The sequence below is a fragment of the Harpia harpyja genome, chromosome 6, assembly GCF_026419915.1.
Source record: "Harpia harpyja isolate bHarHar1 chromosome 6, bHarHar1 primary haplotype, whole genome shotgun sequence".
Taxonomy (NCBI): domain Eukaryota; kingdom Metazoa; phylum Chordata; class Aves; order Accipitriformes; family Accipitridae; genus Harpia; species Harpia harpyja.
The window spans coordinates 19043999-19054567 of NC_068945.1; the positions used below are offsets into that span (position 1 = coordinate 19043999).

Consider the following 10569-nt stretch of genomic DNA (forward strand, 5'->3'; position numbering starts at 1 on the left):
CAGTTTAATTATCTGAAGAAACTGTGATGTATAAGCAGCAAGCCACTATAATTTATCACTACTGAAATCTTGATTGACAGTGCAAAAGCCAACATCAAGTTGATCACATCGATTTGATCAACATCAAGTAAAAAAAAACAACCCAAACAAAAACAACCCACCTAAAAAAACCAACAGAAACTCCACACCTAACTATAGAATATCTGGATTCCTGAGACTGATTTCTTATAACTAACTTCCCCATTTTTCTCATAGGCTGGGTGGTTTTAAACCAGCTGAAATGCCATGACTTTAACAACATCAGAGATGGTGATGAGTTCCAACATTCAGGTAGCTAAGATTAAAGCCTCTCTCCTTGTGGCTGCAAAACTGTATTGTAGGAGTTTTATGGACTAGGAAATGATTCTCTTTGGCCTAAGTGTGAGGGTTACCCTAAACCTCAAAAACAACACTACAGCCAAGGCCCAAAGCAATCAATCACCTCATAAATCAGACTGAGGGCTGCCTATGTGCTTGCACTGGGGCAGGGAGGGTCCCGTAATAAAAAAGTTCCAAGCCAGCCAGCTACATTACTGTGTTCTAAGTTAATTAACCAGTTCTAAGTAATTAAAATACAGGCTTGTATGACAAATAATCTTGGTAACCACATGTGGGTTGTGGTGGTGGTGGTGTTGCTATTCTACCAACTCTCAAAGTACATTCTTACTTTCATGCTGTCTTTACAAGAAAATGAGGAGGCTGTGATCCCAAGTGTTGGCTATGCCATAAGCAGTAGGATCACTTTCTGCTCTTTTAGGGCAACGTGCAAAAGTTGCACTTCATATCTGAAGGGTCAGACTTTTTAAATTGCAAAAGCCTATAGCTTCCCTCACATGTTTCCTGGTCCAGATACCCTTGTGCTGTTCACCGACAACCCCCAGGCATCTAAAATTAAAAAAGCTTTCATGTACATGCTTCAATTCTTCTGATACGCAACTGACAGTAGACAGTACAGCAACTGACTGTGTAGAGCCCACAGAACTAGTGCCAGGATATACCTTCAACAACGATTCTAGATAGTACAGATGCATCCATGTAATTCACAAGACTAAGTAAAATGTGGGTGACACTCATTCCAAGTCACACTAAGTACATAGAAGGCATAAAAGGGATTTATCAATCATCAGGCTGATTTAACCTTTGAAAGGCTCTATACTCTTATATTTCAAAAAGTGAATTTGCTATTTATTACCACATTAAGGCTGGAAAGCATTTTTGCAGTGTGCCCCCATACATAACCAATAAGAAGCTTACATATTACAGCTTGATCATTGTACTCATTTATTGTGAATCTTCTAAGCTTCCTTCAAAGCAAACCTGTTCAGAAAAAAAAAGGTTGATCGTAGGTTGTTTGTCCTTACCCACTTATGCAGGTTTTACTGTTAGAATGAAGTCAAACTGACAGCAGCACACATCCTCTGGAAGAAGTACTGGTTTCAAGTATGCTTTTGCTCATCTTGCTGTGGATTATGCTGTGAGTACCTGGCCACTGTTCTCCTCCTACAACACAGAAGGTTGTTAAAGGAAGGGAAAAGCATCTCCCTCGTTGGACTCTCAAATCAATCTTTTCATCTTCTTGTGCACATCCTCTTATGGTGCTTTGAATAAGGCAGAGTATCTAAAAATCTCTGCAGTGATATAACTTAGCTGCCTTTATTTGAACTCTGTTGGTGTATTTTGAGAACGAACTACGGTAGTGGGCAGTCCGTAAACTGTGTAGTAACACACAGTATAGAAACATCTTCAAGCAACAGAGTCAAAACGATACATCATTTCAGGGAGAAGTTCTGTTGTCACAACTGCAGCCATTTTATAATGTAGTAATTTTTCTTTCCAATCCTAAGGAATGACACTCCATTCTTGAGAATGTGCTGTCCGAGAACAAGAACAGTCTCAGGATTAGTTACTCGAATCCCATTTACTGAAACTCCACCATCTGCAATTTTCTGGTACCTTAAAAAAAAAACAAAACCAACAATTGGTAATTGCAGGAAGCAGCTATTTATTGCTGTTAAGTATTGAAAGTTCAGTGAGGGGTTTTTTGGTTGGATCCATAATTGAATAAATTTTAATTCTCTTGCACTTTACTTTCAGTCCAGGTCAAGAGTGACTGAAATTAACCTTAGCTCTACCACTCCAATTCTTTCTGAGAGGTATGAGGAAACTTAGGCTGTTGCCTTCAACTGTCCCTTCATCAGGTGTAGATTTTACAGCTAAGGTACGTAAGACTGCATTACCCTACACTTTAACTTCAAAATGGAATGAGGATGTCTGCTCCCCTCTTCTTTAATGCTGGTATGTAGATCGCTAGCCTGTTTCTACTTGATTTGGCTGTCCTAATCGTTTAACTTCTGAAAGCATACCACTACAACCTATTTACGTTGAGGTATTACCAAAGAGCACAGGTGATATCATACCCACTAGGTCCATCTGGAATGGCATTTGCTTTGCGACACAAGTCAAGAATGTTCATTCCAGGTTCAAGCATCAATTCAGCTGAAGGAGCTTGTCTAAAAAGTTCCTGTAACTCTTGGTCAGACATAGCTTCCAGTGCCTCCATGCTGCTGTGATAAAGGGCCTTAGTACACCTGTGAGAACGAAGATCATCCAAAATACAGTGCTAGTCTCATCTTCACACAAGGTGCTACTCTAACTAATCAGATCCCCCCCACCCCCGAACTTCTTCTGAGGGTCCACACAGTAATAGAAGTACTTAAAGTACACCCCATTTTTTTTTTATCATAACCCACTGCATTTTTTTTTTATACTGTTAATGTATTTTTAAGTCTACAGAATTACTACAGTCTTCTCTTTTAACAGCTGAGCAACAACTAACTACATGAAAATAGTCCCTGAAAAGCTATGGATAATTACCGTTGAATAAATCTGAAAGAAAACTGCTCAACAAATCAAACTTCACCTCTTAGCAGATTCTAGCCCCTCTCTACCATGAACGAGCTTGGTTACTTCTGCAGCAAGTCGTTTCTGAGGGCCCCATTTTTCAGGTTCTTTAGCATGCATTTCCATGATGTGGTCAATCTCCTCAAGAGGAAGGAAGGTGAAGAGTTTCAGGTATCTACCAGCAAAGAAAAAATGATTTTGTCTATACAGTCATCATTACAGACTTCCTGCCTTTGTCATTCAAACTTCATTAACTACACTAAAATGATTCTTAATCGATTTAAGAAATCCGTATGACAGATATTCTGTCCTTTCAAACAACAATTTGGTTTTGCCCACATGCTTCAGCTTACCAGGATAACTCACATTTTATTTAATATTCCACTTAGGGTAATGTCTTCAGACATAAGATAGTGTCAAATGCTCTTTTAAAGCTTGCATTGCAGTCAACAACTTGGTTTTCTCTTGAAACATTTACTTTACAGGATTTATTGCAATTGTGTATCAACTAACAATGTTTTATATTACATTCTTCGTAGCTGCACAATATGCTAATGCAAAATACCACTGCCATTCTGTGGTGATCACAAGACAGAAGTGTGCTATGTACTGATGAGTACCTCAACAGGAAGATTATTTAGGCTAATCAAGAATTTAAAGGTGCGTATCTAAGCATAGTCCCATTTTAATGGGCTTGCAGTAGTATGAAACGCAGTGCATTAAAAAAGGTACTTTTACTGTTACCAAGTCTGAAGGCATGAAACATTTTAATGCTAAGTACCCACATACCCTTCTCATCAGTGTGAAAAGTCTGGATGCAGAACCTAAATTTGAAATATCGGGGCATAAACCTTTGAGAGAGTTAACCGAGTTATGAGACAGGTTACAATACGAAAGGAAAATACCTGTCTGAGGTTTATCAAGACTCACATTTGACAGCGATACTGGAGCTTAAAGAAAAGCAGATTTAGAAAAGAACATATAGCAACTTACTAAAATTAACATAATGCCCTGAATAATCGGCTGTTTGTTTTCAGCCATGTAACTGGCACACCAGCACGGAGGCTAGCCGTCAATGAAGGCAACCTGCCAAATGGTATTTCTCGTATTTTTGCTACCCTTTCATGTTCTTAAATATTTTTACACTTGTAAGAATATGAGTTATGTGTGGTTGACACGGATTCAGAGATAGCACAATGAATCCAAGACCACGTTTTGCTCATTGCAATTGCTCTACCCTAAGTAATGATTACTGAGAATTGTGTCTTTGTACGTGCTACAGCTTTAAGTAGTAGTTGGGCAGTGTTACCTGTCTCCTAGGCATGTTTTTATCTAGACCAGTGGTCTCCAGAGTGGGGTGCCAGCACCCCAGGAGGTACGCAAGATGATCCACTGGGGTGCCAGAAGAAAATTTTAGAACTTCAGTAGTACATTTATATAATCTATAAATAAATATACAAGTATTGGGAGTGCATGCTCAAAATTTTTTTTTACTGGTAGGGACACATGATCAAAAAAATTTGAAGACCGCTAATCTAGACAGTTAATACAATCATAAATAGGAACTTCCTGGCTTTTTCCTAACAGGGCACTATTTCAATTTGCTTAGGGATACGCAGTTTTTAATGTGATGCAGTTCTAGAAGCTGAACTTTATGTGTTTGTTTATAACCAGTTAAGTAGCTTCTTGCAATTAGAATGTGGTGTTTCTGGATACCTCATACTAGGTAAAAACTTGTAGTAATTGGTATCTATTAAACTGCAGTTGCTTATTATATTTCATTCAATACTGTGATGTTACAGTACTGAAACTAACATATCTCATAAGATAAAGTCACCCCACTGGTAGAACAAAATGCGTTGTGCTTTACTTGTTTGTTCATCCACATTCTAATTTTATGATGCGTATGCCAGCATATGGAGACAGGTTCCACTATCCCGTCTACTTATGAACCAGTCATGCCTGTTTCTTTAATGACCATACAGTTATAATTAACATATACTTCTGCAAGGAGCTCGCATTGCACACGGAACAGTTACAGAGAACAGTTAGGATCAGGTTTTATAAACAATGACAAAAAGCAAGATGAAGTACTTACTTTTCAACTATATTATCTTGTTGCCTGACAAAAAACTGATATAGCTCAAATGGAGAAGTCTTATCTCTGTTTAGCCAAACTGCATTGCCCGCAGTCTTTCCCAGTTTATCTCCAGTAGTACTGGTAATAAGAGGTACAGTAATTCCAAACACATCTGTTCCTGTCATCCTGAGAAAGAGAAGAGTCACTGAGTGTTTAAAAAAAAAAAAAAAAAAAAAATCACCTCTTGGTAAAATTGACAAAAATATAAGCATTCTGTAAGATTCTATCCTTGATATAAAGCAGTTAAATAAGACAGGGGGGTGAGGGGCAAAAGATGCCAGAACACTGTTTTGTGAAGAGTGCTTTAGGGAAAAAAAAACCCACCCCACCTTGAACTTAAAAGTTTAAGTTCTTTTGTGTCTAACAACGAAGTTTACACACTTTGAATAAGCAGTTTCATGAGCAACAGCACTAGCAAATGCAGGTGTCCTGTACGTCCTGTGTTCCGCTCTGCGCGCTAACTGAAGCTGCTGGTGTGGCTGGGACGCTCGTAAGCAAGGCTTTTCTTCTGTGCTGATGCTCTCATGTCTCCTAACAGTCAAGCGCGTAACATGAAGTAGCAGCATTGCCACGTGCTCACTGACCAGCTCCTTGTACACTTCTGCGAATTTTCTAAGACTCACGCCAAGTCTGGCGGATAAGCGAAAGCTCATCGTCATCAGGCTTACTTCTGAGAGAAGAAATGGAACCATCTTTACCAGTAGTGCACCACGGCTGCCCCTGCTTCGGTGCGACGATGCCAGCAGGAGACTGGTGGCGATTTCGCCCCGCGTTTCGGGACATTTTTGGTTCTTGGATTCGCTAATGCAAGAGCCCATCCTTTCCGTTGAAAATCCACTGGCGTTTCGCGGAAACGGCTTAAAACCGCGGCCAGAAGGTACGCGTGTGCCGGGCCTACGGCCGGGCCAACGGCCTCCTCCTCTTCTCAAACCCCACAGTCCTGCGCGACGCCAGCTCTCCGGGGCAGCGACCGCTGCTCCCGCTGCTCGGGGGACCCTCGCCGGGCCGGGAAGCCGCGCAGGCCGAGGAGAGCCGGCGCCCTCCGCCCCCGGGCCGCAGCCCGCCCCCGCCCCGGGCCGCAGCACCCCCGCTCCCCGCCGGCGCCCACCTGGTGACGAGCTCGTAGCCGGACATGATGTTGCCCATCTGGTCGGCGCCCCCCAGCTGGATGCGGCAGCCGTGGTGCCGGTGGAGGTGGAGGAAGTCGTAGGCCTGCAGCGCCGGGTAGAGGAACTCGGCCAGGCTCATGCCCTCGGGGCTGCGCAGCCGCGCCTGGCAGCTCTGCCGGCTGAGCAGCGTGCCCATGCGGAGCCGGCCGCCGGCCCCGCCGAGGAAGCCGAGCAGCGGCTGCCGGCCCAGCCAGCGGGCGTTGTCCAGCAGCGCGGCCCGCCCCAGCCGCTCGCCGCCCGCCGCCCCGAAGAGCTCCCGGTGGTTCTCGAAGAGCCGGCCCAGCCCGGCGCGCAGCGCCCGCGCCTGCGCCCGCACCCGCTCCGCCGGCGGCGGCGGCTCCCGCGCGCGCTGCCGGCCGCTGGGGTCCCCCAGGCGCGCCGTGGCCCCGCCCACCACGGCGACGACGTTGTGGCCGGCGCGCTGGAAGTGGAGCAGCGCCATGACGGGCAGCAGGTGCCCGACGTGCAGCGAGTCGGCCGTGGGGTCGAAGCCGCAGTAGGCGGTGAGGGGCGGGCGGCCCGGCTCCAGCAGCCCCGGCAGCTGCTCCTCCGCGCTCTGCGCCGGGAACACCTCCTGGAAGAGGCCGCGCTCGCACAGCGCCGCCAGCAGCCCCCCGGCGCCCCGCGCCCGCCGCGGCTGCTCGTGGGCTCGCCGCCGCAGCGGGGACGGCGGCGGCGGCCGGGGGGCCCGGCGCAGGCCGCCCCACAGCCCCGCCGCCCCGCGGCCGCGCCGCCCCAGCGTGGGCGCCGCCATCTTGCCCGGGGGACGCTGGGAGCGGGGCGGGGGCGGGGCTCCCCGCGCCTCCGCTCGTGTTCCCTCCCCCCCCCCGCAGCGCCCCCCGCAGGCCGGGCCGGGGTGAGGCGGACCCGGGCGGCGGCGGCGGGAGCGGTGCAGGCCTGCCGCAGGGCGGCCGCGGCCCTTCGGGGTGTGAAGGAAGAGCCGCGCGGGAACGGGGGGAGGTGTTGGCTCCTCTTTCGGTTTCTTCACAAGCCGCCAACCCGAAATAAATAACCGGGATGGCAGACTGCCTTCAGGCTCCGATAACGTGCGTTGGAAATCGGGCTTTCGGCTTTCAGTTGGGCGTCTGGCAGAAGCCGCGCCGCGTGCCCAAATGAGGAAATTTAGCTTTAGCTAAAGCACCTACAAGCTCCAGAATTTGTAAACATTAAAAGCCTGAGCCTGTTTAAGACGCTGCCGTGGTGGGACTTAATAGGAATGTGGATTCACTGTCTTCACATGTATTTTACTTGCCTGTGAACTTCCTCATTCTTCCCAGTTGTGGTGTTAGTTGAAGTAAATCGCTTCTGTGGGCACGGCAGCACGGAGAGAGGGCTTGCACCGGTCACCTGCCACTCTGAGGAACTACCAGTCCAAGAAAAACAACGTTCGTGGTGTTATTTTTCTAGCATTTTCCCCAACTGTTCATCCCTCCTGTGACTGACTTCCTGCTTCAGTTTAACAAAACAATGGGTCTACTTCAATTTAGTGAGAGTAGTAAAAGATACTGGAAAAACTTCGGAAATCCCATATGCTTAGTACACTTTGATGCTTCCCTAAAGCACTGTAGTAGGATGAAGTCAGTAGTAGTTAAAAAAAAAAGAAAGAAAAAAGGTGTGTACAGCATAATTGAGTATGGAAAATAATAATAAGTCATTTAGTGATCAAATTACATCGTTTTTGTAACAAGCCCTTCCAACCTTGGACAGTCCTGCTTTGTATATTGATTACATAGGTGAGTATTGGCAGACTGTTTTTCAGAGGGGAATATACCTCATCAAATAGGAGGTATTTAGATTAATCGTGAGTTCACACAACCCAGAGAAGATGTTTCATTAGAGATTTGAGCAGTGCTAAATAATGATACCAATACCAATCTATCTTTTAATTCATCCCTTTAGGTTTGGGGGAGAGCATTTACCTGTGAGTAGTGGTCGTAGGTCAATGCCTAGTTGTCCTGGTCAACTTCTCTAATTCACCAGACTGCTCTCTACATGGCATGCAAATATTGACAGGGTGTGTCCAAGGTGGTGTCAAAGGCGAAACAGAGTATGCATGACTCCTATGACTCACAGGAGAGAAAGAAGATATAAAAGCATTAATTTTGCCACTTGAAAGCTACTATCATTGAAGACTTCTTGCTAGCAGACCTGCGGGTAAGTGAAGTACAGAATCGTTCTGTTATATCACACTGAGGGTAAACATGATGGAAGAAAATCAGGTTTTGGCGGAAAATAACAAAAGAAGGAAAAAAAGCCCGTTAAGCATTAGTGAGCTAATCCTAAAGTGATGAGGTGTCTGTCAATGGGAAATACTTAATGCTTGTGCTAATGGTGTTTTATATAAGAAGGTGCTGTGAAGTACTTTGTCACTGGTCTGGTAGTTGCATACTTAACAGGGATGGTACAAATTGTTTGTATTTTTCTGAAGATTTATTGCGCTGACAAAAAGAAAGGGGATCGGCAATACAAGACACCAGATTTTCCTTTACGTTTTGTTTGCATTTGTGTGGGGCAAAGGGTGTTTATTGTTTTTAAAACATGAATAAACACAAGCAGGTTACCTGTTTGTATATACATTTTTATATATATATATACACATGCACATACACATATATTCTCTTTACTACAGTGCTTTGCTTCAAAAGTAAGTTAAAAGGAAGACTTGTTTTTTTCCTGGGAAGGGGAGACCTTCTGGAGCCGAGGACATGGAGGATGGTTTGTATCTCTCTGCTCCGTTTAATCATCTCAATATAATCAACTGAAACGGGTACATCACTTCAGCTTCAGGAAATAATACAAAACCAAGACAACGCAACTGAAGTTTGGCTACTTCTTTGTAGATAGAATGAGCAGCAGTTTAACCACAGCCCAGAGCTTTTCTTTGGGTATTAGTTTCTGTGGGGTTTATTAGATCTGTTATTTGCATGATGGTATTACTTTATGGCCGTTAATCAGCTCAGCATTGCTTAGCAATAAGTGGTGTGCTCCTTGGGCAACACCAGCACAAGCTTCTCTCTGTCTTACTTGTATTTTCTGACATTTAATCTGTATGTGCAGTATATTAATAAAAAAATAATTTAAAAAATTATATATTTCTATGTTTTCCTTTACCCAAATATTCTGCCTTCATTCCCCATATTACCAAAAGTGCAGCAGTCAACACTGTCTTTTCTGTAGCATGAACCTATTTGAATTTGCCTACTAATTATGACCTCTTTATTTGGACCTGTTCAGAAAGTCATCCATGTGTACGCTTAGAGAAGAAAGATTTGTGTATGTTTCTAGCTCGTCTTATGGAGGAGTCTCCAGAGTGTCATGCCCCATCTGACGAGGTATGTAACAAGTTATCATTGCTAGGAAATATTTTAACTGCTTGTTTTACTGAGAATTATCCTTTAAAATATCTAATGACATCCCTCAAACAAAACATTTATAAACCTCTCTTGTACAATTGCCCACTTTTGTGGGGGAGTGAATTTGCTGAGGTAGGTGGTCCATTCTAGTCTTGTGTTTTAGTTACTCGTAATAATCGATGCTGTTAAATTTTTCACTGTCATCTGATAAAGTTACATAAAGATACTGGATTCCTAAGTATCGATCAATACCAATTTTTTCACTTCCCATCATTATGTCACATCACTGTAGCATACCAACATGCCCTAATTGTTAATGAACCCTGTAATGGAATGGGAAGAGATTGCCTTGGAAAAGTGCCACTGTCTTGTGTTTGCTCTCCCTACTTGAAAGATGGGGATAAAATGATACTCAATTGTCTACATGTAGGGACATTGTGAAGATTATTTTTGTTTGCCTGTGATTTAAAATAGTAAATCAGTTTGTGAGACAGTTGTTAGCCTCCCTCTGTCCTTCCTGTGGGTACTGAACCCGATTCGGTTTCTGTTCCCGATGATCCTGGTGATGCACATAGTTTCAGTCATTTAGCCAGAGCTCTCATTGCTTTTGGGAATGGTACAAAGCAGGTGAAACACCCAGGTAAAAGAATATTCATATATTCAAATTGACAACCTTGTCAATAGCTAGAATGGTACTAGACAGCATGGATAGTGGTAATATGTTTCCTCTGTGGAGTTGTTAACTCAGGGAGTACAATTCTTCATGTGAATGTCTCTGAAGACATTTTAATACTTTGTCCATGTACGTTATGAGAATAGAGCATATCACAGGTAGTAGCAAGCCCAGCATGCAACTCTGCCTTTTGTGTGCCAGACTTTTTCAGTGTTGTGAGTCTTCCTCGGATGCGTCTCAGCAGAGCTGTAGGCTGTGAACTCATTCACGTGAGGATCAGTTCAGGAAGGACAT

General features: G+C 44.3%; 1 protein-coding gene and 1 long non-coding RNA gene across 2 annotated transcripts; one reads left to right on the forward strand and one right to left on the reverse strand.

Annotated features, from left to right (window-relative positions):
- Positions 1-1296: 1296 nt before the first annotated feature.
- YARS2 (tyrosyl-tRNA synthetase 2) lies at positions 1297-7018 on the reverse strand. The gene is made up of 5 exons (XM_052790555.1): positions 6189-7018; positions 5039-5206; positions 2960-3115; positions 2457-2627; positions 1297-1992 (listed from the first exon to the last, which is right to left on the reverse strand). The coding sequence occupies exons 1-5, from the start codon at positions 7001-7003 to the stop codon at positions 1833-1835; spliced, it is 1470 nt and encodes a 489-aa protein (XP_052646515.1). The 5' UTR covers positions 7004-7018; the 3' UTR covers positions 1297-1832.
- Positions 7019-7386: 368 nt separating this feature from the next.
- On the forward strand, positions 7387-9337 carry LOC128143612 (uncharacterized). Its single transcript, XR_008235817.1, has 2 exons — positions 7387-8403; positions 8879-9337. It is a non-coding gene; the product is annotated as an uncharacterized LOC128143612 (long non-coding RNA).
- The last annotated feature ends 1232 nt before the right edge of the window (positions 9338-10569 follow it).

Bases quoted from the DNA above. Each gene is read 5' to 3' on its own strand.
- YARS2 (XM_052790555.1), bottom strand. From the start codon at position 7,003: ATGGCGGCGCCCACGCTGGGGCGGCGCGGCCGCGGGGCGGCGGGGCTG. The intron at 5,207-6,188 runs GTGGGCGCCGGC...TCTCTTTCTCAG, and splicing joins GGCTACGAGCTCGTCACCAG to GATGACAGGAACAGATGTGT. The intron at 1,993-2,456 runs GTATGATATCAC...TTTTTTTTTAAG, and splicing joins ATTCCAGATGGACCTAGTGG to GTACCAGAAAATTGCAGATG.